The 22,534-nt window shown below is 31.9% G+C and overlaps 1 protein-coding gene across 2 annotated transcripts in view; it reads right to left on the bottom strand.

Moving 5' to 3' along the window:
* The window catches only part of Galnt13 (polypeptide N-acetylgalactosaminyltransferase 13), a 459,189-nt gene that overhangs the window by 287,801 nt on the left and 148,854 nt on the right, over positions 1-22,534 (bottom strand). For both annotated transcript variants that reach the window (XM_077798446.1, XM_026403123.2), the window contains exon 2: positions 15,685-15,853. In XM_077798446.1, coding sequence (XP_077654572.1) covers positions 15,685-15,853 — 169 coding nt within the window. The remainder of the gene's footprint in view (positions 1-15,684; positions 15,854-22,534) is intronic.

Genomic DNA, 22,534 nt, shown 5'->3' with positions numbered 1-22,534 from the left:
TCTGACAAAGAGCATTTATGTCACAATGGAAAACCAGCACACAGTTTTTCAAAAGAAAAAATACACTGGAGTCTGTTATGTTATTCAGCCCTTATCTTTTCTTCAACCTGTTTCTCTTAGTTATAATAAGAGTTTATAAAAATATAGTGAATACATGTTTTTTTGGATATTACTTGTTGTATCATTTTTATTAACAAAGGTAATAAATGTTTAAAGGTCTGGCCTCCTCCAGTAGTCTCTGAATCATAGGGTGAGAATGGCCAATTTTCCTTAATCACCTATGCAACTCTCAATATTTATCCACCACCCTTTGGATTTCTTTGCTTGAGGTCTATACCATCTGTCTAAGCTGCTCACTTGATTATTCCGGTTGTTGTCTCTTGTCCTCACAACCACCACATTGCTTATCAATTCTGGACTCACTAAAGCGATATCAATGTGGAACTTACATTCATTTACGTTATTATTTTAGAGTCTACTTTGATAATCTGAGATCTGCATGTACTTTCAGATCCCTTAAATGCAGAAATACGCATTCTTCTTGAATGATCATTAAAAATGCAATACGTATACATCAGACCTTGGCAAAACTTGCATTAACCCAAGTACACTGGAGCATTTCACCAATATTGATGCTTGTCCTTTATAATCTCATTGTTCTCACCATTTCCTCCTTATTTCATACTACTTCAGTGTAAGGGACCCTCTCAAGAAAACTCAAGTAAGGGATTCAGAAAGAATATAATTTTGGAGTCAAAGAGGTTGATTCAAATCCTGCTTTATGACTTTTAGACTATATGATAACAAATAAATGTGGATAATATAATGTGATAAGAGAAATACATTTCTTGCATATTTAGAAAGTCTAAAAACTGAGGTTAGCTGACAGTAAGTCACCCAAGTTCTAAAATAAAACTGCTGAAAAGACAGCTAGATTGATATTTAACTATGAATCTCTATTACCCACCTGCAGCCTCTATGGGGAGATTCAAATGTGAAGAAGAGTTCAACATAGTTAGGGGATTCAAATACATTGGGCGTGTGGCAGCATGCCATACTTCTGAGACAAGGAAGGAAGGTGCTTCTTGCCCTTCCATCCAAGTGATAGGGATCCCAAAAGATCTTTGCTCAATGGTTGTAGTAGCTTTTAAGTGATTAAAATCTTACTTTTCAATAGATATTTAGAGGCTGTGTAATTAAAACCTGAAATTATGCAGAGAAATATTGGGATATAACAGACTACAATAGGAAAATACCACAACTTTTTGGTGTGTGTGTGCGTGTGCGTGTGCGTGTGTGTGTGTGTGTGTGTGTGTGTATTGTGTATGTGAGAAAGCCACAGATAGATCTCAATGTCAGGCCTAAGTTTGTGTTTGGAGATATGTAAGGCATGAAGCATACTAGAAGAAACTGTTTAAGTACTGGGTGGGGAAACCCACCTACTTTAGTGATGGTAGAAGTACATTTCCAAATTTTTGTGGCACAGGGAGGCATGAGTTCCTAAGTGCAAGTAGACATGGTATGAGGTAGCTGGAGTTAAGGTCTTTCAGTGGGGCATATGTAATAAGGCTGTCTCGTGAGCAAGACAGCCCAGTAGCAAGTCCTTCTGTGCTATGTTTCCAGAGGCACAAACTTGGGAAGGACATTGAACAAAGTCAGCTGGGAGTCATTGGTTTAGGTTAGAAATTATACAGTGAAGAAGTCACACAAATGTTCCTCACTAAAAAATGAAAATGTGGAGGCATGCTACACTGGGGAATATTATGGTTGAATAATATTAGCCAAAAACTAGGCTGACCATTTATTCTCTGAAAATGAGACTTTTCTAATTGCTAAAAATTTCCAGAAAACTGGTAAAAATTCTGGCAGCAAATTTAGAAGAAATTGTGGAAGACCCCATTTCCAATAGTTCAGCTTAAAGGAAAACATCTTGTCTCTCCTCAAGTTCTTTGGTTGCAAAGGGTGAATAGTATCATTTACTTTTTAAGTTGAATTTGAGAAGTGACCAGGAGAACTAAGGGTAGAGGATTTATAAACACTTCACATAGTGACTGACACTTAGTAGTTGATCAATAAATGTAAGGTACAAAGGAAAGTACTCAAACTTTAATTTTAAAAAACTGTTAGTCCCCTCGTCACTAAATTTCAACTACTTAAATTTTTCTCCTATCTTATATAAAGTGCATTTGTGTAATTCCTAACATTACACTGTTTGAAATTTCTGTTTATTTAAATTATTATTCTGCTCAAGGCTAAGCTGTCTTATTTAAAAAACAAGATGATAAAAATGCCAACTTATCCTAATACAAACCTACACTTCTTTCAACTAGTCAGTATCCCTCTGCAAACCTATAAAAATCTCCCTTTTAATTGCAAAAATTCAAAGTCAAGCTTTCTGCCTGTCACATCCTCTATATCAAAATACATATCATCATTCATTAATTTAAAAATTCATTCAACAAATATTTATTCAGTTCCCATCACTCAGCAGCAACTCTTCTAAGAACTGGGGACACAGCAGTGAATAAAGAATAGGAGGACATCTATTCAATGAGCTTGTGTCCTAGGGGGAAACAGATAATGAAGAAGACAACTAATTAAAATATGCACTAAAGTAGGTAGTCAATGGAATAAAGAAGAAAAATTTAGCAGAGAGTAAGATATCATGGGGATGGTATAATTTTATATAATGTGGCCAGGAAATACTTCAGAGAGAAGATGACATTCAGTAAAAAGCTTGAAGATAAGGGAACCATGTGAATATTTAAGAAACAAATAATCAAAGCAGAGGGAAAAGGAAAGTACAAAACTCCTGAAATTGAAAGGCTCTGGGTATGTTCCAGTGTGTATCTGTGCCTGGATCATGGAAATAAGCACAGACAGACTCAGAGATAAGAGAGTTTATATTAACAGGATAACTCTGATTGTTGGGCTGATTGGAGATGAATGGTGCCAAGGATAAAGGAAAAAAAAAACAGATAAAACAAAACAAACAAACAAAAATGCACATTCAGGTGAAAAATATTGGTAGCTTGGTCTAAAATGGTAGCAGAGGAGATGAGCTGATATTTTGAATTATTTGATGAGTCACATATGGGTTTAAGAGAAAGAGAGTGATCAAATTAGAACCCAAGGTTTTACCTGAGTAACTGGAAGAAAGGAGATGCAATTTCCTAATATGATGAACTTGAAGAAAAAAGGAGGTTATTTAGGGACCATCTGTTGCAGTGTTTCAAACATGATACATGACAGACAAGTATAAGATGTTCAAGTGAAAATATGAAGAATGTTCTTGGTAATACAATTCTGGAGGTCAGCAGAGAGGACTGCATTGAATACTAAGATGATACTGCAAAGAGGAACTATATGAAACTACCAAAAGAGTTGAGTACCAACAAACTGTAGGCCAGTGTAAGCCTTCCTCTTGGGCCATACCTACATGTAGGGATTAATGTGAAGAAAAGCACTGGCAAATAATAAAGAGAAATAGTGAGAAGGGAGGTAAAGGAAAATCAGAACACTGAAGTTACTTGAAACCAAGGGAAAAAGTTTGTTTCAAAAGGGAGGTAATAGGGCTGGGGTTGCAGCTCAGTGGTTGAGTGTTTGCCTAGCATGTGTGAGGCACAGGTTTTATTCTCAGTACTGCATATAAATAAGTAAATTTAAATAAAGGTTCATCAAAAACTAAAAACAAACTTAATAAGAAAAAAATTGAGGTAGTAAACGACTGTGTCAAATTATGTTGATAAGAAATACGAGGACTGAGAACCAATCATGGAACACAATAACACAGAAACCATTAGCGACCTTGATAAGAGTAACTTTGCTGATATTATGGGTATAAAAGTCAATTGCATTGGTGTTAAAACAAAATGATGGGAAGAAAAGGATCAAGACACTGAGCAGAGCCAATTCTTTCAAGAATTTTTGAACAAAAAAAGAAAAAAATGGTAATATCTGTGAGATGTGTCTAAAAATGTTTTATATGTTATTTTTTTTTAAAAAAAGCAGAATAAACATCCCGTGTAGGTGGGCAGCATTTTTGACACAACACACTCGAGGAGTTAAGAGAGGATGGCACCTAGAGGGTGGGCTAGGTATAATTAAAAGCATGGGCAAGTCATTCATAAAAATGAAGTCATTCAAAAAAACATAAAATAAAGTTACAAATTTCAGTGAGGGAAATCCATGTGATGGTAAGAGAAGTGGGAGTTTTCTTCTATTTATTTCCGTTTGTTTTTCTCAATGAATGAGAATGAGGATTGGAAAAAGGGTAACAGGAGGAAAATGCTGAAATTATGAAATGATAATTTGCAAAGTGGAAAAGAGAATGGATAAGGAAAATATCTGACTGATGGACAGTGTTAAAGCCTGCTTAAGTGTAGTCATTAAAAATTTAAGATAAGAGAAGTCACCATAATGCCATGAATAATCCCCAAATGAGCTCACAATTATGTTAGTACAGTCTTTTCAACACAGTACAGAGTCATTCTATTTTGTGAATCTTTTCATGTTCTTCTTCCCACTTGGAGTCTCTATGTTATTCCTTGTATCTATATATGTCCCACTCATTATTCAAGAGCTAACCCATGATTCATCTTTCCTATGAAGCCCATACTAATGTAAATCTCTATGTTGAGTTTTACTCTTTTATATTCAAGAATCTTCTGTAGTGGTTGAAACTCATAGTTTGAATTATACTGCCTGGATTCAAATGTCAGAGTCATAATCTTAGAGAAGTCTCTTAAACTCTCTGAGTATGTTTCCTAATCAATAAAACAAATTGAACAAAACATAAGATACACATCATGGACTTTTTAAATTGGAAATTAAATGAGTAAATGTAATTAACCCACTCAATACATGTTCAATACATAGTAAATATGAGTTAAATATTGACTTCTACCTATATCAATATTATCATATAACTTATTAACTCATATTTTTAATTTAATATGGTATATAATCTCTCTGTAATCTCTATGCTCTGTGAGCTCACTAAGGATAGGAACTATTTACTACTCTTGTTTTTAAATTTCTCACAATATGTTGGTCAGAAAAAAGTCACTGTTTGACTATAAAATTTAATACTACTTAATTTATATTATAAAATTTAAAATCATCTTACATAGTATGCAATGAAAAATTATGTTATATTGGATCTGAAGACAAAACACCATCTTAGAAAATTAACTACCTCAGGCAGCTTCCTTTGACATTTGATTGAAAATGTCTCCATCTATAGCTATATTTGAAAGCATTCACAAAGAAAGAAAGTATAAAAGGAATAAAATGAATGCCTTTCCTTAGAGGAAAAATAAATCAAGATTCCATAAATGCAATATATAGTAGAATATATATTTGTACACATACATTTTTATTCTAAAATTATGACCATTACCTATATTCCATTTCTTTCAACTTAGAATGTGCAAAATGAAATTCATTTCTTCTTTGGCATTGTTTTCTATACGTTTTAATGCAACAAAATTGCATAGTAATATTAAAATAACAAATTTTAAAATTCAAATACTAAATACAAATTTTCTCATTTACACAGTAATTACCATTCAGAAAGTATACTAGCTTCTACAGGGAGATATTGCAATCTTATGAGAATATTAATTATGATATACAATGAGAATTTCTTGACATATGCCAACATCTCCCAAGTCAATAAAACTGTGGTTTACTACCATGGGTTAAAGTATTTAAGCATGAAATAAATTCTTCCTGAGTAAAATAACATTGTAAGTTGGCATTAGAAAAATTTAGTCTTCCCTTAAGACACTGACATGTGCATAGAAAACATCTGTCCGTGGCAATAAAAAATGAGGAAGAATTTAATACAGAACAAATATCCCTTGCACATAGGGTTTTTCTAATAATAGAACTATCTGCTTTTTTAAATTGAGTCAATCTGCAAATGTCTGTTAAGAGTCAATCTTTTGTTTGTAGATTACATGTTGTTCATGTGGTGAATAAAAAAAGTCCATGTTTTACCACAAAGACTAATTTTCAAAAGATCAATCTTATAAATATTAGAATCTTAAAATTGTTTAAACTTATGCTTTGCAGAACTATGTTACTCTATGCAGTACCACTGAATTCATAAAGAGAAAATAGAAAATCATAATATTCATTGAATCTTTTGATCTGTTTACTTTTTAATTGTTGAATCACTGTAACTTTTCATATGCTGAGAAAAAGTTGGCCTATAAAGATAATAATACTTTCTATAATGTTTTATATATCTTAAGTATTCGTATGTGAAATGAAATCCACTACCCATATTTAAGTGGTATTAATGTGTGCCTGTAGGTGTATGTATGATTGTTTCATACACATACACAAACATACATACACATATTACCACAAATCTAGTCATTCAATTTTGAACATTGAAGTCATGTTTTTACTCCTGTTTACCTTTGTATCCAAATGGTCACTAATTCTGGAATATGATTTTAAAATATACTTAGAACCATCATCACTTATAGTTCTTGTTATGGTTTAGATATTAGATAGAGTGTCCCTGAAAATCTCATGTGTAAAACAATGCAAGAAAGTTTAGTGGTGAAATGATTGGGTTATGAGAGGTTTAAGTTAATCAGTGCATTAACCCACTGATAGGAACTAATTGGGTGATAACTGTAGGCAGCTAGGGTGTAGCTAGGGTCATTAGGGGAATGCCTTTAGGTATATATTGTGTCCATGGTGAGGGGAGTGGTTGCTCTCTCTGCTTCCTGGTTCCAAATCCTGAGCTTCTTTCCTTTGCCACATGTTTCTACCATGAGCAGATAGGTGCTCATGAGCACCTCCAGCCCAGAACAACAGAGTTGGTCATCTATGGACTGAAACATCTAAAACTGAGCACCAAAATAAAGTTTTTTCTTTATCTGTCTGGTTTTTTGGTCAGAGCAATAAATAAGTTGACTAAAACATTTTCCTTCCCATTTCCCTACCTCTTTCAGGTATAAAACACACATAAAAATAAGCATTAAAAATTTAGTCACATGCCAATCCTTTTAAAACCATCTTGAATTTGGTGTTCATCCTTTTTCTCCATTTTAACATTTGCTCTGTTTCTAAGTCTTGACAGATTCCTCACCTAATCCCTTCTATGTGAATACAATACCAATAGAGTATCTTATTGCATTTAGGCTTCTTCTATCTATAATATCTTGTATATAATACTGCAGGATTATTTCTTGCTAAATACCATTTCCATCATGCCACATTCCTGTTCTAAAACCTCCTGGTTACCTACCATGACCTGTGTAAACAGGCATAGTTGATAATACTCATCATCCTTCTGCAAGTGGAATGGCTAATTACAACCCTCTAAACTATTGTTTCCTCCCAAGTTCTCAAATGCTTCCTATCTAAACTGCAGCACCTATCTCTACTCATCAATTATCTAAACTTTGTACATCTTAAAACTTTTCTTTCCCTTTTTCTCATTTAAAAATTCCTTTTAAAAAAACACTTAAATGATATGAGCTCTAATTTTTAATGAGGATTAGATAGATGCATATGTCTGCCACAAACAATATAGAATAAAAATATAGGAATCAAAACAAACTATTAGCCAGGCCCAGAAGTGTACATATACAATACCAGTGGCTTAGGAGCCTGAGACAGGAGGATCGTGAGTTCAAAGCCAGCCTCAGCAAAAATGTGGTGCTAAGCAACTCAGTGAGACCCTGTCTCTAAATAAAGTACAAAATAGGGCTACAGATATGGCTCAAGTGGTTGAGTGTCCTTGAGTTCAGCTCCTGGCACCCCCAAACAAACAAACAAACAAAATCAAAACTAATAGACATATAAACAAACTTAACATCTGTAATTATGGGTAAATACAAAAGTTACTTTAGTCTTAAATCAAAAAATATTAATAAAATATGATTTCCATGGTAGATTGAGAATGAACATTAAAATATCTGCTTTCTCAGAATTTATAAAATAAATAACAAAGTTATTTTATAAACCTGTATAATGCATTCTTAAGAATATAAATGAAATAATGACCAGAATATTTGCCTATGTTTACCTATCATGCATATTAACAAAAGTTTCATTGTCCCTGTTTGAGGTGGACATGGTTTACTGTTCTTTTCTTTTCTTACAGCCCAGAGAGTGATCTCCCTTTTATCTTTGACTGATTCCATAAAACAGCCATCTTATAAGTCTGGTTTCAAGTAAGTCACATAAAGCTACCCACGTCTAAATTCATAATGCCAAGTATTAGATTTTACATAGTCCATTTGGTAGTGGAGAGCTGTATCTCTTGGTTTTCATGTGCATTAAATTAGATTTTTATAAATGGTGAAAATATAAAATTATAAAATATTTATAAATAGAAAAGAGAAGAGAGTGAATAAACACACACACACACAAAAAAAAAAAAAAGCCATGGGAGACTGAAAAGGCAACCTACAGAATGGGGCATGTGTTTGCAAATGTAAATTCAGTAGGGGTTAATATCCAGAATGTATAAAGATCATCTACAACTCTGTGACAAACAAACAAACAAAATGTTTAAAAATGGGGAAATGACTTACATAGGCATTTCTCCAAAGAAAATATACAAATGAGCAAAACTGTGAAAAAATATTTAATATAACTAATCAGGAAAATGAAAACAAAAAAAAAATCAAAATCATAAAAAGTTTCGATCTCACATCTGCTACAATACAAATTAAATCAAATAAACCATGTTGGTAGAACCCTTGTATAATGGAATGTAAAGTAGTGTACTTTACACTACTATACTATGTATTATTAAAAAAGCACAGTGGTTCTTCAAAAAATTAAAAATAGAATTATTATGTAATGAAGCAGTTCCACTTCTTGGCATACAACTAAAAGAACTGAAAACAGAATATGAAAGAGACATAAGTACATCCATAGTAATAGTAATAGTATTCACAAAAACCAAAGATGAAAGTAAGACAAGTATCCATCTATCGATGTAGGAATAAATAAAATGTGCTTATACCTAAAATTAAATATAATTCAGACTTAAAAATTTAAGAAATTCTTACATCTGTACAGTATTGATGAAACATGAGGACATCATGATTGAGTAAAATAAATCAGTCACAAAAAGACAAATGGAATTTGAGTAAGTTATATGTATACCTGCACAGGAAAATATTCAGAGACAGGAATTAGAATGGTGGTGATCACAAGTCAGGGAAGCATGGAGTTGTTTCATGAGTATAAAGTTTTTGTTTTGCAAGATGAAAGGAATTCTGAAGTTAGGCTCTACAATAATGTGGACAATGAACTTGCTGGAAGGAAAAAAATCTCCTTTATTCTCTTAAGAGTGGCTCTGTACTGGCACCTATGACTGATTAAGAGGAGGAAAAGCATACAATTTTTAGTTGATGTTAAGAAATTAGTTTCTAAATGCATGGCCTTCTAAAAAGGCCTTCACAGCAAAGAAGTGAAGACTCAAGGAAATAGCTAAATGCAGTGGCCTTATCTACGTTTTCAGGGATCTGGCATGAAATGTTTATGGCCATCTTGATTTAAAGTAACATTTCATCTGCCCCATGACCATAGTGATAAGAGAGAGAGGAATTTCTGACATAGTGACAGTAGAAACAAGTAAGGGAGAATATGAATACACATGCAGAGGTGGGGTTTAATTGTGACTCCACTCTTCTTCAACATGGCTCTTCATGTCATGCACATTCTCATTAAAATCTTGTCTCTACCTCAGGGTTTTTGTTTTACTATGCTGATAAAGTAAAGGTAAACTACAGCTTACTATAGTGACTATTCTGTGCATGTTTTCCCTTCACTACTTGAGGTCCTACTTTCTCATCTGGGAGAGTCCCTATTATTACTTTCAGAACAGGGCAAACGATTTTCCTGTGTCAGTGGGTTTGAGTTTAAGAGACTGATGTTTGGCTGTGGCTTGTGGGTACTTTGCTGATAGCATTATCTCAGAAGGCTGAGCTCACTTCTCAACCTCCCACCTCCTGTTGTGTTACCTTAATTCCATAGCTTGAAGACTGGTCACCATTTCAATTTCTAAATTTCTGTTATGTGGGTTAACCCCATATCACTATTGTTAGACTGCCTGTCTCACTGGTATGAGAGAGCAGGACACCTTCATAACAGAAAGGTATGCCTTCCTTTAAGCAGACATGTGAGGACAGAGTGCTTTTCTTGTGCTTGGTTTTTCTCTATTGCCTTCAGTTCAAAATGATCTTTATACTAAAGTTGCATATTCAAGGATAGTATATTCTGATTTCCTTTCCACTTAACAATTCTTAACTGTGCACTTAAAATTAGGTGAGATAGTAAGTTTAATGTTACATACAATTTTAAAAGAGTTCAAAGCAATAGTGTCAGATAATTAATATATTTAAGGAGACTGTGACAAGGTATTTAAAGTATAAATGGACAGATGCAGCATGTTTTCTGCCTATCAGAGTACTTAAATGTTTCCCAAAAACATGCCTAGGCATGATTTATTCTATTATTTTAAAGAAGTTATAGTATAGTAGTATTATTACCACAAAGATCATAGCAATACCTAAAATCTCCATGTTTCTCATATATTTACACACAGAGACACATTAAAATACACATAAACTCTTACATACCACTTATAATTTAGGTAGTGAAATTAATTTGACACATGAGTACATAAATCACAGTATCACAGAAGTCATTATTATCTTCACAGAAAAAATTTTTGCTAGCATATGAAAGTTATACTAATTCTCAAATTAAAAAGAAAAGATGTGGAACAGAGATCAGAAATCCAATTAATATTCTCATTTCCTATGTCTCCTTTGTGCAATCAATGCTACCTTTATCATATTTTAATTTATGCGAAAGGCAACTCTATAAATGGACAGTCTCACTTATGAAAATGAGCACAGAAAATGTATACTGGTTTATTTCTATTTTATGTATAAATAAACTCCTTGTCCTTTGAGAATAACTTATGTAAAATCTGTATGCTACAGCTCTTCTTCCACTAATAATGGGAGACTGCTAGAGTCATTTCCGCTTTATCACCTTGCAAGTGTGCATATGCAAGAAGCAGTTATTTGGTCTGGGATATAAATAGCTGAAATGAATTTTCTATTTCCTCTTTTTTTTCCTGACAAAATATATTTAAATGCCAGCTGCATTATAACCTTCAAACAACTCAATACCAGTTCTTGAGATGCCATTAAATGTATGAATACAAGTAAATATGAAGAACTTAAAATTTTGTTCTAATTGCCTTTAGCTTTTTTTTTTTTTTTTTAGTTGTAGATGAACACGACATCTCTATTATATATTTATTTATTATTTTTTTATGTGGCGCTGAGGATTGAACCCAGGGCCTCATGCTTGGGAGGCAAGTACTTTACTGAGCTGAGCTACAACCCCAACTTTTTTAAATAAATAATCATTTAACAATTAACTTCTCATTCTAAAAAAAATTATAAAAAGTAGAGGATGAAGCTGATTGCTCAAAAAGTTCTCCTTCATCCAGGAAAAGGAGATAGAGAGCCTAAGAAAATTCCATAGAATAATAATATCATATTTATGGAGTGTCTAAAATATTTTACACTTATATTTCACTAAGAATTCCAAGCTGCCCTATTCATAATTTTTTGCAATTATAGATGTGTTCACACAATATTATAATTAGTTTTTAGAGTGAATAATTTCTTTCTGCTTTCTAATAGTCATAGCCTCTTGAACAATATTTTTGTTCTTAAGACTAAGCCTGTGTAAGATAAACATTAGGGATTTGCTGGTTGGTTGAGTGAGTAATTGGTTTGTGTAATCAGTGAAAGGGAACTGGGGATTAAAATATTAATAACTTGACCAACATGCAACATTAAGCCATAAAATCAGGTCTTAAACATTTGTGCACTATCTCCAAAAAGTCTCTTCACATTTAGCTTTTTGTTTCCTCTATAACCTTTGCATATGATGGAACAGAGTCTGGTCTGAAACCTAGACTTATGATAATCAGATTGCTTTCTCTACTTCCAGGAAAAACTAGTGGCATAGGCTAACCCTAGATGCCCAGATGCTTTACCAAACAAAAGCATGGTTTCTACTGGCTCTCATGTAAATACAATTCAAATAATGGTTTCAAAACATAATACAATTATTTATATATGCATATATATAATTATTCATTTATTTAATGTTTGCACAGCTTCTTTTGTATTTTCATGAAATTTCATATATTCTAAGCTGTCATATTTCTAGTATTAACTATTCCAGGAAATTAGCATTTAACAACTCTGTATTAGTAAAATTATAACATTGTAGTGCTTAAGGTACATTTAATTTTCTCATTTTAAGTTTCTTAGAGACAATCCCTCCCTACTTTGTTCTCTGCACTTCCTCAAAATTATGTCTTTAATATCTCTTAACAGCTTTCCATTGCTTAATGATTCATTCTCACTCTATATGAATATTAAATAGAAAATGTCTTAGGTTAAAAAACGAACAAAATGGCATGTATGTATTTACTTTCTTATGCACAAGTATTTAAATCCATTTGTTTCAAAATTCCAACTACATAAACTTACAAAGCCATACACACATAATTGATGAGAAACATGGTAAACTATCACTAAAGCCCAGTATAAAGTCAAATTAATATGCATTTTTCAACTTTCTGAATCAGACAGAATTTATGACATTCCATAATTTGTGGAGAATGATCATAACAGAAAGAAGATTGGTTACAGTTGTTTAGAATTTTACTTACATGTATATACAGAATACAATAAGAATCCCAAGAAGACCCTCAAGAAAGTAAGTTACTAAAGGCCTCCAGCCATTATTTTACTGAAAATATAAAAGTAACAATTTTTCTGATAATTATCATTTTATATCTCAAAAACAATTCAGGAATATACATGTATTACATATAAAAATAAATCAAATATATTGAGTAAATTAGCATAGAGATTTAAATGTTAGGGATCACCATTCCAGAACTTAACTTCAATTTGTCTTGTTATTTGATTGCAATTGCCTTCAAAATCAATTTTTTTTTACCATATCTGTATACTGTGAAAACATGTAATATTTCTTAGGTTTATTCCTCTGAAAGGAGTATGAACACTTTTTATATTGACATTAAGACCAAACAGCATTAAATGGTTAGAAAAACTTTCTGAATTTAGTTAAAACAGTTTAAGGGTACAGTGCAGTAAAATCATTCATCAGTTTGGGTAAATTAAAGTATCCATATCTTTTTTTGTTGTTTTTTCCTGCAGTCCTGGGGCTTGAACCCAAGGTCTCATACATGTCAGGCAAGCAAAATGCCACCGAGACACATTCCATTTCCACATCTTCATTTTAAATTATAACTATCTAAAATTTGACCTGTATGTGACTAATACAATTTTTTTAAAAAAATACGTTTTCATTTGAAAGAGGATTAACTATTTCTACAACTTCCCCCCCCTCCACCCCGGGCCACATCCCCAGCTTTTTTTTATTTTGTATTTTGAGACAGGGTATCCCTAAGTTGCTTAGGGCCTTGCTAAATTTTATTTCCACAAGTTTTAAACAACAGTTTGAATATATGATTCATAGTAAGTTTTTTAAACATTCACTGTACCAGACCGTACAATTGCATCATTCAAAACAACTTGTAATTGTCCTCTGAAACTTCATATATTATGATTCATCTAAAAATTTTAGATGGTAGTTGTGAGTTCTTACTCCCATCATACACTGTGATGTCAAAAATAAATGAGAAAATAAAATAGAAAATTATCTATTTCACTAATATTATTTAATAGAATATTGGTAAAAATCTCAGAATTCAAGCAATAATAACCAGGATAGATATGCATGTTATACTTTTTATACTAAACAAATTTAAATTCTCCATTTTCAAATGCTGAACTATTCTATAGCTTGAGTCTTAATTACCCAAACATTTAATTACTGATTCTTTTTTAAAAATTATTATTTATGGTACTAGAGATTGAAAGGGGATGCTGGGTGAGTTTTATTATTGAGCTGCATTCCCAACTATTTTTATTTTTTTATTTTGAGAAAAGATCTTACTATGTTGCTTAAAGCCTCACTAAAGTACTGAGTCTACCCCTGAACTTACAATCCTCCTACCATTCACCTCTTAAACTACTGGATTATAGGCATGTACCACCTTGCTCAGCTTGCTCAGTTATTCTTAAAGTAATACCATTACCCCAAAATATTTTAAATATATGATTAACAGAGACTTTGCTTTAAAGAAAATAATAATTAATGGTTCTGTATCAATCAGTTCTTACCTTTATAGTTGAGATCTGTCATAAAATTTAATTTATTTATATTATGATAGTTGAAAGAATTCTTTAAAAATCTGAAACCATTTTAACATTTTCCTGAATATATAAGAATATTATTTATCCATTTCATTATACCAAGACATATGAAACAATGTACCAAATGTAACATTATAACATAATAAACATAGCATCTACAATTCTCAAAATTATTTTGAAGAATATGCTTATTATAGTATATCTTCAAAAACACAAATCATACAAACATATGCATAGAACTATATCTAAATTATTTAGAACTTTAAATAAACAATTTTAGTATTCAATGTTTAAACATTTGCTGGGGACCAAAAATGTCTGTAACATTTTCTTATTTGTGGTTTTCTTGAGAGAGACATTTTAAAAGCATACAGTGATGTAAAGTACCACTTAGCTAGGAATGAATCTTCTGATAATCAGCACTAGCATCTTAATAATGATTGGGTTTTATGTGAACTAATTCATAAAGAAAAAAATTTGAATTAAATAAATGTTATAGTAATGTAATACATACCATTATAGATGAAAAATTTTTTTGCAGTTATGATTTTAGTATTAAGCAAATAATGTGTCTAAAACAACAATGTCTGTTTATGTGGAAGTGTGTCTTAGAGTACATCTGTAAGCTTGGAAATTTTCTAAAATCCCCAGATATATCATCTGTGACTGCCAGGAGTTTCATAAGAAGTATGTACTATAATGGCAATGTGCTACTATTAAATATTCTCAGTTTTATTAAATAAATTTAAAATATATTCTACTAAGTGCAGCAGAGATTATAGTTAATCACATGAAAGTTGAAATTTTCATCATTTTTTCATGCAGAAATATTTCCAAGTGAACATTTCCTCCATTGCTAATAACTGAGTATTCCAATTATAAATGGCAGCATAAATTGCTATAACCTATAATAAATAATTTTAAAGGGTCAATAATGATACAGGCAATTGGCTATATTTATGCTGACATAGCAAAACAGACTTTTTTCAAAACATAGTATAGGGTGCATTCTATGCAGGCCAGAAAATAATCTATTAAAGAAAGTATTTGTTCTGTATTTGACAAAGTAAAGCAAAGCAAAACAAAACAACAACAACAACAACAACAACAACAACAAAAATCTCATGAAGAGAAACCTATTAGGTCTATACATTTGGCAGTATCTTTGCAAGTAACATTTTGTTTTGTCAGAGAAGAAAACAATCTCAGCATATGGATATACAGTATGTCCCTGATGTGTAATATATAAGTAGTCAAGTGCATCTAGTTACAGAAATATAATCTAAGTTAGCTAAAGTTCTGAGATTCTGAAATGAGTGGTTTATTAATACATAAGACTATGTAACACATTTAAACTTACCCTTCCAATCTTACATCTGGCAGACTTCTATTAAGGGCAATCAAATCACTGGCCATAAGGTTAAACTGATTGATTTTGAACAGCTCTTTCATTTTCTCCTGGTCATCTTTAGGAATCAGAACAGCCTTTCCCATTTCTCCTGGGCCTTCTTGGTTTCTTGAAATAACAGCTGTAAGACATACACAGGTACAAACATACATACAAACACAAGATAATGAATGGAATGAAGAAACTCATGAGTTGGATTAAATTCTGAAGTGTATTAATTACAAACTGGTTCTATAATGTAATCATCCAGTCGTATTTGTAAACCATACACCACACAAAAGAAACAGCCTATTTTAATTCATTAGCTTAATGTTGCATGTTGTCTTTCAAGTGTAAACATATTAGACTAATTATTAATTATTAAGACAATAGTAAAGCACTACAAAACATCTTATCTTAAAACTTCTTAGTCATATTTTTAATACACTTATTATAAAGAGATGAAGTTGAACAGTAGGGAGACCTTATTGTTCAAAATAAAAGATAACTTTTGAAAATACACCAAGATAAATTTATTTTCACATCAAATAAAATGCTTTCATATCTGAACATATCTGCTGTCATCACATCTTCATAAAGGCCATCAGCTTAATAGTTTTTTCCTCCCATAGCAATTTGATTTATTCTCAAATCACTTTGAAATGTATAAAAAGAAGTTTCAGAGTGGTAACACATAATTTTAAATGTCAAGGTAGATAGGTGCTTCATGACTTGAAATTCACAACAATTTTCTGAACTTGGCTGCTTATTAGGAGAACTCAGTATTCCATCTTCAGGCTAACATTCTTGCTATTTCTCCCAAGTTTTCACTAAAGTTCTTAACTGCTCTAAAATGCATGTTTAAATGTGTATATGTACGTGCACACGTCTATATACATGTTAACATATAACAATAAGCCAAGTTCCAGTTGATCCTAAGGTACCTTTTAACTTACAAATCATAATAATATTAAGTTAGGTTAAGGTGAAAGGGATACAATTCTGTTCTTGACTTTTTCAATGTTTTCCTATATTATAGTTCCCATACATTAATCTAACTGAACTTAATTTGTACATAAATTAATGTGCAAATATTTTAACATAGCTTACCTCAAAATGCTATAAATATAAGTAAGGGATATTATGCATGGGAAAATGTTTAATAAAGTATAATATTTCATAAAAATATAAAGTCTAAAATGATATAAGAATATGGTAAAAAAACTAGGATAGAACACCATTAGCAAACTTTCTACTCTCTTGAGGTTCATAGTTATAAAAAAAAACAATGTTATTACTAGTATTAATCCAATATTGACTACCCAGATGGTTATTCTTTATGAAAAGTTATCCCAGTTTTGGATTAGCATGAGTCAGACAAAATGAAAGAGAATAAATACTTCTAAGGACTATTAGACATTGGTACCAGGAGGATGATTAGCCTAAAATTCTCTCATACATAGAAAAAGAAGTGGGAGATTTTAAATGGAAAAATATAGATATACAACTTCAAATTATTTAAAAATTGCCATTTGGTAAACTTGGCGTTTTTACTTTGCTAGAGTTTCCCCAAAGTTCTATGTGATAAGGGTTTATACTTCTCAATGTGGCATTATAGGTAGAAGGTGGGAACTTGAAGAGGTGGAGCCTAGTGAAAGAGCTTTAGGTAATTGTGAGACTTCAGTCCCTTCATTTTTCTTTCACTTCCAAGCCATGACATAGCAGTATTGCTCTAACACACATTCCCACCATGATTTGCTAACACAGGCCCAATATACTGGGACCAACTGATCATGGACTGAAATCTCCAAAAGTATAGGCCAAAATAAGCTCTTTCCTATATAACTGGATTATCTCAGATATTTATCATAGTGACTAAAAGGTGACTAACATAATGTAAAGAAATTTTGCAGAGATTTATCATCCATCTTAAGAAACACAATTAGAAATGATGGCTGTAATTTTATGAGACAGCATATTTTGATCATTTTAAGAAACTAAATTCTAATGGTAATAATTTATCTTGGGAATTAGTAAATTTCAGCATCCCTAACATCAGCTGGAGTTGTTAGAATTGAATTTGAGTAAATCTGTGCTCTTGGTGAGATGTTGCATTAGGTGTTCATCACTGTGATAAAATACCTGAAAAGAACAACTCAGAGGAGGAAAAGTTTATTTCAACTCATAGTTTCAGAAGTTCAGACCATGATCACTCAACTCCATTGTTCTGGGCCCCTGATGAGGAAAGATGCTCAATTCCTGACATCTTAGAAGATGAAAGAGAAAGCAAGGCACCCAGGGACAAAATATAAACCCAAAAGGCATGGCCCCAGTGACCCTTCCTCCAGTCAACCATATTTATTACTGGTACAGTAGTCCTTCTCAATTATTAATCCAACAAATGGATTAATTCAGTGATTAAGTTATATATCTCATAATCTAATCATGATCTTTTGAGGGGTACCTCATAATCATAAAATGTTTGCATGAAGTTATATTCCATTTCTCATATTTTTAAAAATATTATTATTATTATTATTATTATTATTTTGATTCCACAGAAAGTGTTAAAAAATGTCTGTTGATTCCTCAGGAGTCCTTCTGATTTTGTAAGAAGAACATAATCAGACTATGATACTTCCTACTGACTACAAATATTCAATTTACATGTTTTTTACATATTTTGGAGTATTACCTTGAAGCCATAAAAAGGATGATTTTCTCATAGAAAAGTTTTGCTTTTATTTTGAAACACTAAGGAACTGTTAAAGAATTTGATGTAGGATATTTTAACAATTTTTATAAATTAAGAAAGCAGTTTCTAAGTCACGATTATTTATGATGCTTTGTAAAGGAGAAAGGTTTCCTTTTGCCCCCTTAGGTTTTGAGAGTAACCTAAAAATTAAACAGATAGGACAGACTTTAACAGAAATATCACACAAATTTCTTGTTACTTGTACACAGGAGTCTTCAGAAGGAAAATGAAGGCTGGAATAAGTTGTTAGGCCCAAAAGCTTATAAACCTTTTTATACAAGAAAAATAGAGGGTGACAAGACAAAGAGACTTGGGATAGGGTCAAAAAAATTGTGGGTCAATAACTAGAAAACACATAGGGGTATCAACTGAAAGATGAGTTCTTTTAGTGAGCTTGTTTTACACAGATCCATTCCAGTATTGACACCCAGTTTGGGATAGAAAAAATGTTCTCCTCCTGGTACAGCACGGAGGGCTTATTTCTTATGAGAAATTTTATAGCCTTCTTTCAGGTAGAAAAGGGAGGGCAGGCCAGAGAGAGCTTCCTGCGTGTGCTATTTCTTGAGTGCCTGCAGCACAAAATAATCAATATGCCAAAATAGCATATTTAGAGGTGGCATATTCTGAACCTCTTCACCTTCTATAACTCTGACAAAAGGATATTCTGTTACTGAGAAAGGCACCATGACCAACATAGTGCTTCCAAAGCCAGGAAGTAAATAGTGTTAAAATGTTTCTCTTTTTAAGGAAGAGAAAACTCAACTACAATAAATTAGGGCAGGGATAGAGATGTTTTTGGGTTTTGTCACATATTCGAAGGAGTAACAATTTCATTTTAACTTCATGCAGATTGGAGTTTTGTCAGTGGCAGTAGGAGTAACAGAATCATGTTGCAATACAAAATCAATAAAATTAAAATTGTCTTAAATAGTATACCTACAACTAGTTGCAAACATGTGTAGTCATCCTCCTTAATCATGTAACAGCTGAGTGCATATCAGGTTTTTTGTCTCCTCCAGAGTTAAATACATTTTTCTATAATGACCTATAATAAATGTATATTTAAAATCTTTTTTTCCTTTTGTATGAACAAATCTATTGGTATTTTCACCTCCCTTGAGAAAAAAGAATACTAAATAATCAAAGTGTGGAATCAGTCTTTTTCCTTTTCTGGCTCTTACCTGGAGGAATGCATCTTGTATTCAGAAAACAAAGGTTTTTGTTGTTGTTGTTGTTTGTTTGGTAGGTTTTGTTTTGTTTTGTTTTTGTTTTGTTTTTTAAATCCTTTAAATAGCATAAATAGGTAATAGGAAAGAATAAGCAATTCAGCTTTGTGGTCTATCTCAGATTTGAGGCATCTTGTTAAACAACAACTCCTATTTTTCTTTACCTATTGATTTTCTTTCCTCTATATAGCTTAAAAGAAGAAAGAAAGAAAGAAAGAAAGAAAGAAAGAAAGAAAGAAAGAAAGAAAGAGAGAGAGAGAGAGAGAGAGAGAAAGAAAGAAAGAGAGAGAGAGAGGGAGGGAGGATGAGAGAGAAAGAGAGAGAGAGAGAGAGAATGAGAGAGAGAAAGAGAAAGAAAGCACAAACTAAAAGAAAGGACCACTCACAGAATGCATTTCCCTATAGCCAAGAAAAGTCAAAATTAATTGTTAAAATTTTTAAAATTATTTACTGTACCAGGCAACTATAACAGATGGCAACTAAATCTACATTCTAGTTTCTTTATTGCTGATGTGAATGTGGAAAGAAATGTCCTGATTCCAAAATTGGTTTAGACTAAAAGATGAGATTAATATATTAAGCCATAAATTATTTACTTTCTCATTATATGATAAAATCATCAAAAAAGAAAATTTGACTTAAAATGATATTATAAAGCAAGTAGAAATATAAGAGCCAAAGCATTTTATAATATCATTTTCTTTAACATAGTACACACTTTAAAGACTTTAAGAATATTTATTTTAATCTTAGAATTTCCACTGTTAGAAGAGAATCATCAAAATATAAACATAGCAACTGCTTTTCTACCAAAACTCCCACTACATATTAATTGCATTATTTACTTATGCACACTGCATTATGAACATCTTCTTATTTGCAGAATAACCCCTTTAATGAACACTATTTGAAAAAAAGAAAAATGGACCATTCTCGACCCAGGAAACAGAATGAAATTAAAAAAATAAGTTGACTTTAAAGCAGTGATTTTATTCTGTTAAAGAATACAGTGATTTATGATACACATCCATAAAAGTATAACATGGAACCAAATTCTAAATGCTATTCCACATGTCATGCTTTCCAATTTTTTTTCAAATTGTATTCTCATCCTCAGATTAACTCACTTGTTAATTTCTGTATATTTGCCTCTAAAATCTTTCTTTTAGTTGCTCTTCTTTCACTTTTACCACTTCCAATTTGACAATTATAATAAAGAAATTTTGGCTTTAGTTCTCCTTACCTTTGAATATTAACATTCTTTCATTAATTACTCAGTGTCCTTGAAACAATGCTTTCAGATTGCCAATAATAAGCCTGTTTGCAGTGAAGTCAGAAGATGAGGAAATCACACCAGTCCCTTCCTCATTCCTCTACCACTTTGCTCTCCATGCAGCATTCCCTGAACCATACTCTTCTGGTGTTCAAAAGGCTCTGAATTTATCAAGGGTACTTGTTGTTAAAATAAGTTAAATCAGTATATATTTGCTTTTTAGCCAATTTATCTTAAAGTCACTAATGGGCTTTAAATATCTATATTATAGCTGACCTATACATTTTGAGAACTCTGGAAACAATACCCCAAGTATGATGATTGGAATGCTGAATGTTTTGATCTAAAGGAGAAACAGTCTCTTTGACCTTCTTGTGCCCTCCCACCCCAGTTCTTATACTTATTACCCTAACAAAGTACAGAAAGCGACTTTCTCTGAAGTATCTCTATCTACGTAAAAGTTGGATATCTTAGAAGATTAGTTCACTGCCAGAAAGACTAGAGTTGTGATGCCATACCAAGAAATAAGTAAATTTTTTTCCATACTACTGTCTGTTCTTTGGGTTCAATCACCTCCACCAAAAATCACTTGTAATTCATCTCTAAGTGCATACAGCCTACTCAGGACTCAGGAATGTTTCAGGAATTCCTTTAAAAAATATATTATAAGGAAATAAATTTGGATCTGCCCAAAGACTTATCTTCATAGATAGCATTGTATATGTATGCATGTATATTTGTATATGCAAGCAAATATAAGTACATTATGTATTTATATGCAGTAAATGCTATATAAATCATGTTATATCTATATATGAACCCTATGTAGTAATTAAAATTATACTACAAAAAAATGTTTAATGATGTGGAAGATATTCAGGCTACCGAGAGTGAAAAGGGGGTCATAAAGCAATGTTATAAAATAAGCATGTTTTGGATAATGTATATGCATATGGTAGCAATGATGATTAGCAGTGGTTTGTTAATTCTGTTCTATTTTTAAATTAAATTAGAAGTATATTTTCTTAATCAGTTTGTCAATACCTAATAAGGTAATTTCAGTTACAAATTAACCCAAATTCTGACTTCAATGACAATAGAATCAGCATGCATTTTACAGTAACTGGTACAAAGTGAAGTCATTAGACATTGGGATGATAAAATGAAGGAATCAGAGGCTAGAAGAATTCCTGATGGAAAGAAAGCTTCTTAAGATCCATGATATGACAAGCAGGTGGGAAAGAATTATGGTTAGTTCTAGCAGGAAAGTTCCTTATAGGAAATTCATTACAATTACAGATAAGGAAAATATTTAGTGACTGAACAAGCACAGGTAATAAGTTCCTTGGATTCTTTATAAGGAAAAACAAATTCTCATTTAGGTAGTAAAATTTTAACTTTCCTTTCACAACAGTCCTTTCCAAACATTCTGCACATTCATTAAAGCAGTACTACTCATATACAGTAAGCGGTAGTTTGGCACATGTTACAGTCACAAATGTTTCCTGGAAGTAATTGGCACGACTTTTAACTGTTCACTAAAGTAATAAAATAATGCTGAAGTATGAA

The sequence above is a fragment of the Urocitellus parryii genome, chromosome 1 (assembly GCF_045843805.1).
Source record: "Urocitellus parryii isolate mUroPar1 chromosome 1, mUroPar1.hap1, whole genome shotgun sequence".
Lineage (NCBI taxonomy): Eukaryota > Metazoa > Chordata > Mammalia > Rodentia > Sciuridae > Urocitellus > Urocitellus parryii.
Note: the sequence above shows the minus strand (reverse complement) of the source record. Positions and strands in the feature narration are given on the sequence as shown.